Source organism: Melanerpes formicivorus, unplaced genomic scaffold (genome assembly GCF_026170545.1).
Source record: "Melanerpes formicivorus ecotype bairdi unplaced genomic scaffold, bMelFor1.0.p_v2 SCAF_19, whole genome shotgun sequence".
Lineage (NCBI taxonomy): Eukaryota > Metazoa > Chordata > Aves > Piciformes > Picidae > Melanerpes > Melanerpes formicivorus.
Genome location: NW_027142371.1, coordinates 15,645,230 through 15,659,177, shown reverse-complemented (window position 1 = coordinate 15,659,177; position 13,948 = coordinate 15,645,230). Strand labels below are relative to the sequence as shown.

Genomic DNA, 13,948 nt, shown 5'->3' with positions numbered 1-13,948 from the left:
GGCACAGAGCTGCCGCGCCTCTCCCTGGTCCTGCCAGCCCCGAAGAGGACTCGCTGCAGACAGCTGAGCTGGAGCCACTCGACTTGCCCAGCAGAGGAAAGCCAAAGCTCCCCGGGATGCTCTCCGAGGAATTCCCTGGCTGACACAGGGAGTTATAACTCTTTGTTGATGGAGCTTTGTGTCTTGGGTTGTTTTTTCCTTGCCTCTGATCCCTTGCAAATCGACTTCTCCAGCGGCGGAGGTAAGTCAGACGGTCCATGCTGCCTCACAGCCCATTCTTTGGAACTAACCCACTTCTAAATGAGACAACAGCTGCTTCCCACGGGAGGAAAGAGCTCTCCTCTCCTTCCTGGGCTAGCAGGGCTTCCAGTGGCAGCCGAGGTGCTCCGTGAGCGGCAAGCATGGGAAACAGCTCTCTTTGGGATGGTCTGAACAGCACCTGCGGCAACGCAGGCAACAGCTGCTACCTGGAGAGCAGCATGAGGTTCAACTTCACCTTCCAGGACTCAGCAGCAGAGTTCTACGTGGTCCTGCCCGTGATTTACTCCCTGATCTGCGCCGTGGGGCTGACCGGCAACACCGCTGTCATCTACGTCATCCTCAAGGCCCCCAAGATGAAGACCGTGACCAATATGTTCATCCTCAACCTCGCCATCGCCGACGACTTGTTCACGCTGGTGCTGCCCATCAACATCGCCGAGCACCTCCTCCACTACTGGCCCTTCGGAGAGGTCCTCTGCAAGGTCATCTTGTCCATAGACCACTACAACATCTTCTCCAGCATCTACTTCCTGACGGTGATGAGCGTGGACAGGTACCTGGTGGTGCTCGCCACCGTCCGCTCCAAGCGGATGCCGCACCGCACCTACCGCGCCGCCAGGATCGTCAGCCTCTGCGTCTGGCTGCTGGTCACCGTCATCGTCCTGCCCTTCGTCGTCTTCGCCAACGTCTACGTAGACGACCTGGAGATCAAGAGCTGCGGTCTCAATTTCCCCAAGCCCGAAAGGTTTTGGTTCAAGGCCAGCAGGATCTACACCCTCATCCTCGGCTTCGCCATCCCCGTGTCCACCATCTGCATCCTCTACGCCGTGATGCTCTACAAGCTGAGGCACATGCACCTGAACTCCAACGCCAAGGCCCTGGACAAGGCCAAGAAGAAGGTCACTGTCATGGTCTTCATAGTCCTGGCTGTGTGTCTCTTCTGTTGGACGCCCTTCCACCTGGCCACCATCGTGGCTTTGACCACTGACTTGCCCCAGACCTCCGTGGTCATTGGCATCTCCTACTTCATCACCAGCCTGAGCTATGCCAACTCCTGCCTGAACCCCTTCCTCTACGCCTTCCTGGACGACAGCTTCCGGAAGAGCTTCCGGAAGATGCTGGAGTGCAGAACTTCCTGAAGGGTGGCTGGGATGGGGTCCCTGCTGGGGCAGCTCTGCAGACTGGAGGGGTGGTCAAGGGGTGTGCAAGGGTCTCTCTCTCATTGCAGTGTAACCTTTGTGTGTGTTTATGGCTGTCTCTCATCTGCTGTCCTGCTTCCTCGCAGCTCTGGCACTGTCCTCCCTCTCTGCACCTCCCAACTCCTCAAAGTTCAGTGTTCTCATTTCCAACCTCTCTCTCCGAGGCACTGAGGAGAGAAAGCTTCCTCCTTAGAGGTACTTCTGCTGCACTGTGGTCCTTTATTGCCATCTGCTGTGCAGCACAGGCAAGCTGGAGAGCAGCTTTCAGACCCCTGCCAGGCTCAGTTCTGGGTAGAGTCAGAGAATTGTTTCAGCTGGAAAAGCCCTCTAGGACCATCAGGTCCAGCTATTGACCCCACACCACTAAGCCACGTCCCAAATTGCCATGGCCACATACATTCCCTGGGGGGGTGTCATGGAGCAGAGCTCAAGAGCTCCAATTCCTTATCAATAAACCAGAGGATGCAAGATGAATGCTTGGGGGAGAAAAAGAACCATCTTCCCCTCTCCAGGTGGTAGGACTTGGCTTTGCTTTCGAGGGATGTCCATCTGCCACCCCCACTCCAAACCTCCTGCCTAGATGATCAACACAAGCTACAACAAACCCAAAGGCAAGGTCTGCAGGGGGTCTCAGAAGAAGCACAAGCACCACCCTGTGCAAATGCCAGGGCAGCTGTGGGAGTTTGTGTTTGAGATTATCTTTAAACCAGTTGTTCCTGTCAAGTGCCAGAGAGAGACTGATGCCAGAGTGATCAATAGAATAAACCTTGTGTGGATAAAGCCCCAGAGCCTGCTCCTTCTTTCCCTGCTTGCCCCATGCCTTTCCTGCACAGAGACTGCAGTTTCCCTGCTGCAAAATGAAGTGCTGTAGGTTGATAACCCAACCAAGGTGGTTTGCAAGCCACAGGCAAGCACTACAGCTCAGGCTCCTGGTAGAAACAAAGAACTGTAGAGGCTGGAGGAGACCTCTGAGATCACCAAGCCCAGCTGCTCACCCAGAGCTCACAACCCCAGCACTGCTGCTGGCCCACGTCCCTCAGCACCACTGTCCAGGGCAGCCTCTGCCAGGGCCAGAGAACCCTTTCTCTGAAGGATTTTTTTGCCTCATCTCCAACCTAGGCCTCCCCTGCTACAACCTGAGGCCATTTCCTCTTCTCCTGTCACTTGTATGTGAGAAGAGACTCAGCCCCCCCTGGCTCCAGCCTCCTTTCAGGGACTTCTAGAGAGCAGCGAGGTCATTAACAGGTGAAGGGTAAAAGTACCTCATCAGAGCCAGGACTTGAGAGGAGGCCTCTGGAGATCACAAAAACCATACTGAACCCCTCAGGAACTATCCCAACCATGCTGCAACTCCATCACCCTTCTCCCAGCAAGGCAACCTCTCCCTCCAGGGAGGTGAGCACACCACAGGGAGGCATCACAGCCAGGGCACAGCCATGCTCAGTCCCTCTCAGCACCCACCACACTGCATGTGCCACACTTCTGCTATTCTGACTCCCCAGGAGCCACCAAGGCTCCTGTTAGACACCAGGGGACTTGTCTTGGCCAAAGCACCACCAGAGACTAACTCCCCTCACTCACACAAACTAACCCCCCTGAGCTTGCCCAGCTGTGGACAGCACTAAGGGCTGCAGCAAGAGGGAGGGCTGTGAAGAGCTCATCCTCACAGCCTGCAGCTCTCTGTGTCTCTCTTTTACTGCTTTAAGTTTTCCCTCCACCCTTTCCCAGATCCAGAAGCACCAAGCTGGGCTCCTGCCTGCCCAAACTCCACCAAGGAAGTGCAGGAGAGGCAAATGGAAGAATTAGGGCTAGAAAGAAGCCCAGGGACAGCAATACTGCACAAAGCAAAACCTGTCCAGAGGACAAGCAACTCACCACAGGCGTCCAGGGGCTGGCCACAGAATGGGGCTTGGCAGAAGGCTGCATGCAGCAGGAGTCCACAGTCCAGCCAGGAGGCAAGGCTTGGAACAGCCACCCCAGGAGAGCAGGGGCTGCAAGCTGCAGGGCTCAGCCTGCACAGCCCTCTGGCAGAGCACTGAAGAGCAGCAGGTTTCCCCCAGGTGAAGCCTCTCCAGCAGTGTCTTGATTCACACCAGCTGCAGCAGCAGCTTGCTGTGAAGGTCTTGAGCAGCCAGGCTCAGGAGGAACAGACCACAGTGGTGGGCCCTGAACCCCACAGTTCTAAACTCAGTGCCCAGAGGGTTCCCTGAGCTGGCTTCTCATCAGCTGCACCTTGCAACTCTCAGCAAAGACAAGAACTTCTCTGATCCAGTCCTGGCAGTGTGTTGACCCTGGCAGGTCAGGGGAGCTGATGCCTAGCAAGCCCCAGCCACAAAAGAAGGAACTGGGAAGCACCTGGAGAAGAGAGCAGCTCCACCTAGAAGGTGGATACCACTCAAGGGGCATCAAATGGCTCAAAGAGTTTGGAGAGGAGGGGAAGGACCTGGGAGATGGAGCACTGGGGACCAGTTGGGTGGCTGACTCTGGAAGGAAAGCTGGGTGCTACGGTCCTGAGAGACCTCCATGAGGAGGCAGGCAGGTGCCAGCAGCAGATGGGGGAGCGCAGAGGTGTTGCACAACCTCTTGGAGCAGCCCAGGCAAGGCCAGGGAGCAGAGCCAGCCCGGCCTGGAGGGCTTCATGGGCAGCCACTGCCTCAGCAGGGTTGCCACCTGCTGGCAATGGGCTCCTCAGGTGGAAGAGCCTCTGAGTAGAGAAAACAAACTCAAATGGTGGTGCTCCACACAGAGATTTCCTGCCTAGCCCAAACACCACTGCTCCCTGCCACTAGGTTGTAGGACAGGCAATAAATTGCCTTAGGGGGAAGAGCAGAGGGCTGGGAGCACCTCCTCTAAGGGGGCAGGCTGGGAGAGCTGGGGCTGTGCAGCCTGGAGAAGAGAAGGCTCCAGGGAGAGCCACGAGCAGCCTGCCACTGTCTGAAGGGGCTACAAGGCAGCTGGGAGAGACTTTTTACAAGAGCTGGGAGTGACAGGAGGAGCAACAATGGCTGTGAGCTGACAGAGGGAAGACTGAGACCCAGGATTAGGAAGAAACCCTTGCCAGTGAGGGTGGGGAGGGTGGCACAGGGAGGTTGAGGATCCCCCTGCCTGGAGGTGGTCAATGCCAGGCTGGATGAGCAGCCTGGGCTCGTTGGAGCTGTCCCTGCCCCTGGCAGGGGATTTGGAAGCAGAGGATCTTTAATGCCACTTCCATGCTGAGAGCTTTCTCTGGCTCTCTGTGCTTCAGCCCAGCAGCACTAAGGGGCACTCTCTGCTTTCAGCTCAGCACTGCTGCAGCCCCTGCAGCTGCTCAGGCTCACAGCCAGGCTGGGATGGAGCTTCTGCAGGGAAAGCCTGAGAATTCAAGCTGCCCCTGCCCAGGCAGAACCTCTGAGGATGGCAGCTGAGGCCAGGCTGCTGTGGCTGCTCCTTCAAGGAGGCTCTTGCACACTTGTTGTACAAATTCACTCCAGGGGAAGCCTGCTCATGTGCTCACTGCTTTGAATTGCACCAGGCTGCTGGGGCTGGCTGCACAGGGTCATAGGATGGAGCACAGAATTGTTTGAGTGGGAAGAGAGCTCAAAGATCAAACTAAAACATTAACCCAGCACTGCCAAGGCACCACCAACCCATGGCCCTCAGCCCCACTGTTCCTGAGCCAAGCCAGGGACTTGCCCTCTCACTCCCACCCTAAATCCCTCCCCAGCCAGACATGCATCCAGCAGGGAAGGCAGCTCAGGGGCTGGGCAGATTTCCTTCTGGAAGAGTCTGGGATGTCTTAACGAGGGCAAAGGTGCCAGGTAACCTCACAGCTCCCTGGATACAGCACGAGCTGAAGCTGTCTGCTGTCTCCTGCCCACTGCAGTAGCAGGGAGGAAGGAAGCAGGTTGCTGCTTTCTCACCTCGAGGCAGGACATCACCTTACCTGCTCTGGCTGCACCACGAGCTGCACATCAGGAGGGAGTTCCTCTCCATGAGGGAAACGCTGGAACGGGTGGCCCAGAGAGGCAGTGGTGGCTCCAGCCCTGGAGACATTCAAGACCAGACTCAGAGTCCTGAGCAGCCTGCTCTAGCTGAAGGTGTCCCTCCTGACAGCAAGAGGACTTTCTGGGGGTCACTTCCAGCCCAATGCTTTCCATGATTCTGTGAGGACAGGGACCCCTGGAGGACTCTGCTTCATTATCCCTGAGGAGAGGAAGAAGATGTTATTTTTCAGCCTAAACCCAGGAACTGGGGCTCATACAAGGCTCATATTCCCACCTCAGGCTCCTGAGAGGAGGCAGGGACTGGCAGTGACTGTTGCTTTAAGCCTTCACGCTGCAGCCAGTACCAAAGGCTGCTAGGATCGATTGTCCTCCCCCCAGCTGTGCTGCAGCTGGCTCCCGGTGAAGCTGTAATCCTCCTGTGCTTGCAGAGCCTCCTACTGCTGGTCACCATTTGGGGTGAGCAAAGAAACAGCACACCCCAGTGTGGCCCAGAAGAGAGAGAATTTGTCCCTTTGCTGCTTGCCAGCTTACCTACAGCATTGCCCTGGCTGCCTGTGGGGTGCTGGCGCCCCTGGGTGTCGCTCAGCTGGGGATGATCCCACTGCACAGCCAAGGGAGCCCTCAGCTTTACTGCTGCTCTGGGAGAAACAGTCCCTGCTGAGTGCCTTCAGGGGGTCTCAGCACCTTGAAGGCAGACATCTGCCCTGCTGCTGAGGGGGTTTCCCAGGCTGGGGTCCCTTTCACAGGGGGAGGTGATCTGAGGACCTGCAGGCCATGGGGATGCAGCACTGGCAGCACTGTCCCCTGCCCAGGGCAGACAATGTTGGGTCCCACACCACCACTGCAGCCAGACTTGGGGTGCTGAGCCCTCGATCCAGAGCAGCTCTGAGGCCTCCAGAGGAGCTCCACACTCTCTCTCATCATGGAGGGGCAGGACAGGAGGCACCTTCCAGCCAACCAAAGTCTTTCCAAAGGAAGCCCTCCGGGAAAGCTTTGTTCCTCCCCCACCTCCCTGTCGCTGGGAGGGAGGAGGAGGAGACACTGTAAAGGCAAACTCCAGGAACAGTGACAGCAAATATTGCCAATAGTTTCTCCCTGACACTTGTGTTTGGTAAGTGGAGATGCAGAGGGAAAGATCAAAGCTGCCTGAACAGCTTTTAATGAGGAGCCTCAATTGCTTTATCTTCTCTCCAGAAAGTCTCACAATTATCTACCAGAGCTCCTCCAGTGGAAGCAGACAGCAGCCCCCAGCTCCAAGGGCTGCTCTGGAGGCTATTTCCCTTCTCACAGGAAAGTCCTCTCTGGTACTTAGAGCAAACCCAGGCTCTGCCAGCAGGGCCCCAGCCAGGCCTGCTGCTCACTGCATAACCTGGGGGAGACTGGAAAGCTTCCCTGGAGGGAGCAGACAGCTGGAGCTCATGGTGCTCCCACCACGGTGTCCCCTCACTGGGCAGGGGTTGGGGCTCTGGGTGCTGCCACCAGCATCCCCCTGGGAAGGAGGAATTCCTGGAGAGGGGAAAACAAACTATAATTTGAGAGTGAGACCTTCCAGAGTGGGGAACCAGCCCCAGCTTCAGCTTCCCTGAGACCTGGGTGAGCAGCTGGACTTGATCCCAGAGGTCTCCTCCAGCCTCAGCAGTTCTGTGCTTCTAAGAGCCTGTGATTCTAGGAGCCTATTCCTGTGTCTTCCACCAGGACTTCTGGAAGCCTCTGTCGTAGATCATAGCCTGGTTTGGGCTGGAAGGGACCTTCAAGACCATCCAGTTCCAACCCCCCTGCCTTAGGCAGGGACCAAGTTGCTGGAGGCCTCATCCAGCCTGGCTTTGAGTGCTTGCAGGTTTGGAGGGCTTGTCTTCCACTTCACCTCCTGCCATCTCCTCTTGCTCCACCACTTGCCCTGCACAGCTCCTGCCTGAGGAATGAGCTCCTGAGGTCCAAGCCCTCCGCTGTACAGCTCTGGCCAAGGCAGCTGAGGGAGGCAAGCAGAGAAATCAGGACTCAGGTTCAGAAGCTGAGCTCTCAAATGAGATCAGAGGCTGGTAATTAATAAAGTCAGATTTCAGTGCAATGAGAACCCTCTCCTGAGACCCAGCCTGCTGCTGCCTGCTGCTGATGGAAACACTGCAGCTGTAATTACACTGCTCAGAGCTCCGCACCGAGGGCAGCAGCTTCCTCCCGCTCAGCTCCTTCCCTCCCAGGTGACCAGGAGGTGGGGAAGGGAGGCTGGCAGGCAGCCCCCGGTGGTGGAGAGAGCAGGGCTGGGGCGGGCAGGGGTCCGGACGGGCAGGGGTCCGGACGGGCAGGGGTCCGGACGGGCAGGGCCCCGGGGCGGGCAGGGGTCCGGACGGGCAGGGAGGTCATCATGCAGCACCCTGGCAGAGATGCCCTGAGGCAGAGGGATGCAGTGGACTCCTCAGAAGACCACAGGCAGCTTTAGAACGATCCCATCACAAAGTGCCCCAGGCTGGCCGCAGAGGTCACTGTGGCCAACAGCCCTGCAGCCAGCAGGGACATCTCCAGAGGCTATGGCTACTGCCATTGGCCTCCTGGGCTGCAAGTGCCCATTGCTGGCTCCTCTCCAGCTTCTCCCCCACCAGCATCCCTACCGAGCTAAACCCCCTTCTTGTCCTGTGATGCTTTCCCTGGGAGAAGAGCCCGACCCCCACCTGGCTCCAGCCTCCTCTCAGGGAGCTGCAGAGAGCCAGAAGGTCTCCCCTCAGCCTCCTCTTCCCCAGGCTGAACACCCCCAGCTCCCTCAGCTGCTCCTCTCCAGACCTCTGCTACAGACTTCTCCAGGGGGCTGTAGGTGATCCCAGCTGGAGTTGGATATTTGTTGTGCACTTTCTGCCCCAGAGAGCACTCAGTGCTGTTTGTGGTGGCTGAAGCAGAACCTTTGCTTGGAGCAGGAGAGGCAGGAGGTGAGGAGAGGACTGCCTGTGTCCTCCAGCCCTGCAGGAGCCAGCAGCCCTCCATCACTGCAGACAGCTGGGACTGCACTGCACTAAGGGAGGGGGAGAGAGAGCAAAGTCAGTTTGCATGACCGAGCAGCATCATGGTTGCCAAGATACATAACCATGTTGCTCTCCTATTGATTATTTTGCTCTGCCATGCAATTTATCCAGGCTTCAGGGTACTTCAAAAAGGAACAAGGGGAGTTTGGAGCCGTGGGGCTCCTTGACCTAAGGTGCACCCAGCCCCAGGAGCAGCTCCCTTGCTTGGAAGGATCCTACACTGCCAACGTTCCAAAGGAGCAGAGACCCTCTCCCAGCTGCCAGCACAGGGCCTGAGCAGAGGGCACTCTGCAGCTTCCATCTCAGTGGGCAAGAGGGCAGTGGCCACCCTGGGCCACTCCAACTGTGCTTCAGCTCTGCTTGGCAAAAAGGGGACCCAGGGACCTCACATCTGCAGCCCACCCACACCTCAGTGCCAAGCACCCCTGGCATCACTCAGCACAGGCTCAGATCACAGAGTGCCTTGGGCTGGAAAGGACCTTAAAGGCCACCCAGCTGCAACCCCCTGCCATGGGCAGGGACACTTTCCACCAGCCCAGGCTGCTCAAGGCCTCATCCAGCCTGGCCTTCAGCACCTTCCTTGAGTCATTTCCATACAGTCCAGCACCTCAGTTCCTCATGCAGCATGAGGACTCTTGGGCTAGGGGCTGGTGTTGAAGCCCCAGCTCCACCTCCCACTCTCCTCAGCATCTCAGAAGCCTTTTTCACTACAGAGCTGAGACAATTCTTCCTCCTGCAGCCCTCTATCCTTTCCCTCTCTGCCTTGTGGCTCTCCTCAGCACAGGAGAGTAAGAAGTGTCCCTTCAGCTAGTGCAGGTGTGGGGGGGTGAAGATCAGGGCTGTGATGCCAGCTGATAGTGCAGAGCCCCAGCGATAAAGCTCCAAGATTCACTTGGAAACAGAGCCTGAGGCCATGAATACACAGCCAGAGCTGCAGCTCAGGATCTGTCCCAGGGAGCCTCTCCCTGGTGAAGGAAGGAGACACTTCCCTGTGTCTAAACATGCACCAAAGTAGCTGGAGGAAAGCACAGGGAGATGAGTGGGAAAGCAAGCTGGGGATTTTCTGGCAGAGCCTGGGTCCAGGGGAGCAGACAGCAAAGGCTGCAGCTGCTGCTCCTGCAGCCTCCTTTCATGTGAACAAAGAGGTTCTGACTATGGAGAGCCTCCACCTTCAGAGATCTGAGAATACAGCAGGTTGGAAGAGACCCTCAAAGGCCACCTTGTCCAACAGCCCCGCAGTTAGCAAGGACAACTCCAACTCCATCAGGTTGCCCAGAGCCACATCAGCTTTGCCCTTGAATGCCTCCAGGAGCAAGGCCTCCACCACCTCTCTGGGCAGCCTGTTCCAGTATTTGATCACCCTGACTGTGAAGGACTTCCTCCCACTGTCCAACTGCACTTCCAGCATTGGAAGGTGAGCAGCATCCTGCTCCAGACACACTGCCCTACCCTGCAGTGACATCCCAGAGCAGCCAGAGAAAGAGCAGAGCCCTGGCACAGCTCCTTAGGGAGGTAATAAATCTTCCTCTGGGAGAGGAGGAGGAGAGGAGAGAGCCTCAGAGCAATGGCTCCAGCCAGGCAAAGGAAGCTTTTGTCTGTCTCCAGCTGAGGATTCTTCCACCTGCTGCAACTGTCCTCAGCCTCGGGGCCAGGCTGAGGGGGTGAGAGGGGGGCTGAGGATGCAAATGCAGAGTGGGTGAAAAGCTCTTCTAGGAAGTGGGCAAGAGGAAGGCCACTTCAACTGGATGCTCTCCCAAACCTGCCAACCCCATTCTGACCTACAGCTTGGTGAGGGACAGTGCAGCACAGCCCTGGGAAGTCCTTCCCAGGGCATAAACTCATCAAAGCTTCAGTGAAGGAGTAAATTCTGCACCTTCCCTCTGCTTCTGGAAGCCGTGGGGCACGCTGCTAGCCAGGCACCACCAGCAGGGGCAGGGCAAATCATCCTCCCAGAGCTCTGCCCAGCTGTGCAGTGAGCCAAGGAGCTGCCCGGGAGCCAGCTCAGACCTGAGCCTGCCCCTTCTTTGTCCTTCCCAGCAGCAGCCTCCAGCCAGCAGCAGGCAAACAACCCTTCCTGCAGTCATAAATCCCCCACTAGTGAACAAAGCCCTCTGGTCTATGGGTGTGCTGGAGGAACTCACCCCTGGGTGCTCCTAGTTAACTGAACCAGAAGAGAAATGAAGGTCTCAGTGCATTGCTCACCCAGCTCCTTCATGTGCTTAGGAAGAAAATAAACCCCAGAGAGGCTGCTGGTGATCACCACTGCTCGTGACAAAGCCTCTCCTGGCATTTGCCTGCCTGGGCAGGGAGAAGCTGTCCTCATTCCACATCTCTCTGGCTGCTCCTTCCCTCCTGGCTACAGATATTGCTTTGGCTTTCTTTTCACAGCAGTTCTGCAATTCACAGCATCCCAGCATGGGGAGGTTGGAAGGGACCTCTGGAGACCATCCAGTCCAAGCCCCTGCTCCAGCCCAGCACCCACAGAGCCTGCCCAGCAGCACAGTGCCCAGGGGGGGTTGGAAGCTCTCCACACCAGGAGACTCCACAACCTCTCTGGGCAGCCTGCTCCAGGGCTCTGCTCCCTCACACCAAACAACTTTCTCCTCCTGGTCAGATGGAACCTCCTGGGTTCCACTCTGTGCCCATTGCTCCTTGTCCTGACCCTGGGCACCCCTGAGCAGAGCCTGGCCCCAGCCTCTTGCCCCCCACAGCTCCTTCAGCTCTTGCTGAGCATTGCTCAGCTCCCCTCTGGAGCTGCTCTGCTGCAGGCTCTCCTCAGAGAGCTGCTCCAGGCCCCTCTGTAGCTCCTGCTTTGACTTCCTTTCACATCTTCTGGTTCCAGATTGCTCATAGACAAAGTTGCCTCCAAAACTAAAGCAACAAACAAACAGAACCCCAAGCAACCAACAGCCACCCGGAGCTGAAACCACCTCCTTGATCCATTGAGCAACACACTTCAGACTCCCTGCCAGCCCAGGCAGAGGGGTTTGGAGTTTCCTTTATTAAAGCACACAAGTAGCCACCTAGGAAATAGTCATTTACACCACGGGGTGGGGCCAGGCAGAGCACCACTGCCCCTTCAGAGCAGACACCCAGAGCCTGCCCTGCAGCTGGCCAGCTGATCACAATCCCCTGGCCCCCACAGGCACAACACAAGAAAGCTTTATTGAGTTCTTTTTTTTCCCTTTCAAGGATTTTTTTGTTGCTGCTCTTCCAGCAGACTCCACGGAGCACTGACCAGAGCTGCCTAAAGACATCGACTGCAAGGGCCACAGAATCACCCAGAAGCTTAGAAAGGACACAGTTAGCACTTGGTTATGTGAGATTGCTGCAGCACAGCCACTGGAACAAAACCCTTAGGAGAGAAAGGAAGTGCCAAGCACTGGCAGGGGGACACAAACCTGTTAAGGAAACCCCTCCAAAGGGAGGGTGGCTGCAAACCCTCTCCTGTCCCCTCGTGGCACTGCAAGAAAAGTCACAGCACTCTTCTGGCTGGAAAAGGCCTCTGGGATCAAGCCCAGCTAGGATCAAGGCCAACCATCCACCCAGCTCCATCCTGGCCATTAAGCCACGTCCCAAAGGCTCATGGCCACAGGTTCCTGGCACACCTGCAGGGATGGTGACTCCACCACCTCCCTGGGCAGCCTGCTCTAATGTCTGAACAACCTCTGCCAGTGCCTGAAGAATCTGGCACTTGGTGCCCATCCTCATGCCCAGCCATGCCCAGCAGGCTGCCAGCCCACACCACAGCTGCTGGGCTGGGAAGACTCAAGGTTGCTCATCACCCAAGGCTGTCATTGTACACGAAGCCAACAACCACCAAACCCATTTTTAGCCAGGCACAGCTGCAGCTTGCCAGCAGCAGGCTTCTCAAGAGGTTCTTCTTGGCATGCCTGGAGGGTTGTAGGAGATTTCCTGGTGAGTGCTTGGGGATAAACATCCACTGCAAAGCGCCCAGACATCCTCCTCCCACTCCAGCGTTCAGGGGAAGCTCTAATTGCAAAGCTCACTCTGCTGCCCCTCCAGATTCCCAACCAAATGCTCACCAGCACAAACCTCTCCCAGCTCCAGCAGCTTGCAGGGGAGCTGGGTCCCACACGTGGGCCATGGGAATCCAGTCACTATTTTCAGCCCAACCAAAAGGGGAACACTCTACACAGGGAACATTGGATTCTTTTGTACAGCAGATATCAAAGACCAGGACAGCATCAAAATATTGCCAAGGAGATACATGGAGAATACAACATCCCAGAGACCAGGGCACAGGAAATATTCACATGAAGTCTGTACAGTCTGGGCCGTGCTGCCAGCTCTGGGGCTGGAGCTGACCTCCCCTCTCCCAGTGGAGGTGTGGTACCTTTGCTTCCCCATCACCACCACCAGCCACCACTGGCCAGGTTTCCCCAGCCTGCTGTGCTGCTGGGGGGTGGGAGTGGGGGGACACAAAGCTGCTGTGCTCCCCAGCAGTCACAGCTCTGCAGGAGTGCTTCCATTCCCACCCACCACGATGGGACATTCCCACAGAGCTCTGCCCTGCTGGGAGAGGGGGAAGAACAGCAACCTGTGGTTGGTGCCTCAGCAGCACCTCCCAGGTGCTGTCAGCATCATGGATCTCATTTCATTAAGAAAACAAATCCCCAAAGCCCACCTTGGGTGTGCTTTGTGCACCTCTGCTGGCGAGCAGGTGGGGCTGCTCTGGGCTACCCCTGCTGCCACAAGTGTCCATGTCTGGAGGAGCTGCCACAGGAGCTGCCATTCTGGCTTCACCAAAGTGGCTTTCCCCAGCACATTTAACAGAGAGGCCACATCCTTCCTCCCTCCTGTCAGTGAGGAAGGTCCCCAAGGCATGCTTGGCAGGATGGAATCCTGCCCTCGAGCACTAGAGATGGGTATCTACAGACACCTGCAATCCATCAGCACGATGGACAGACAGTTCGAGAAGTGATAGCAGCATGTAAACAAGGAGTCATGTCCCTTCCATCCATCTTCCCTTCCTCCTCTCCTGAGCTACATTCATCAGGTTTTGGCAGTCCCTCCTCACCGCCCCGCTCCCATCTCGAGGCGGAGCGGTGCCATCCGATCCCATCTGCGGAGCCGACGTTGGCCTCCCCTGGCTCCCAGCCACAGGGTAGGCTGAAATCCCTGTTCCACCAGCTCCCTCCTCTCTCTCTCTCTCCTTGCATCCTCCACGATGACTCATCCTGGAGACGATCTCAGGCTTTGTCTGATGGCTGCTGCCCGCTTTGGCTTCGGTGCAGTCTCACTTCAGAGCGGTGCCGCAGGAATCCAACCCGCGCAGGGTGAACCTCCTGGGCTGTGAGCGGCTCAAGCGGCCGCGGCAGGCACCCAGCGGTGCAACAGTTTGCAGTCAGTCTGCCTCCCAGCAGCAGAAGTGCAGGTTGCAGGAGCAATGCCCGGTTTAAACCCTTGGCTCCCAGAGCCGTTGCAAAGCGCAGGGCTCCGCGGGAAGCCAAGGGCCGGTCCCCAGCCCGGG

At 57.2% G+C, this 13,948-nt stretch overlaps 1 protein-coding gene across 1 annotated transcript; it reads left to right on the top strand.

The window, feature by feature from the left end:
* The first annotated feature begins 401 nt into the window (after positions 1–401).
* Positions 402–2,231, top strand: NPBWR2 (neuropeptides B and W receptor 2). Its single transcript, XM_068150422.1, has one exon. It carries the CDS (start codon positions 402–404, stop codon positions 1,398–1,400), a length of 999 nt encoding a protein of 332 aa, XP_068006523.1. The 3' UTR covers positions 1,401–2,231.
* Positions 2,232–13,948: the final 11,717 nt, after the last annotated feature.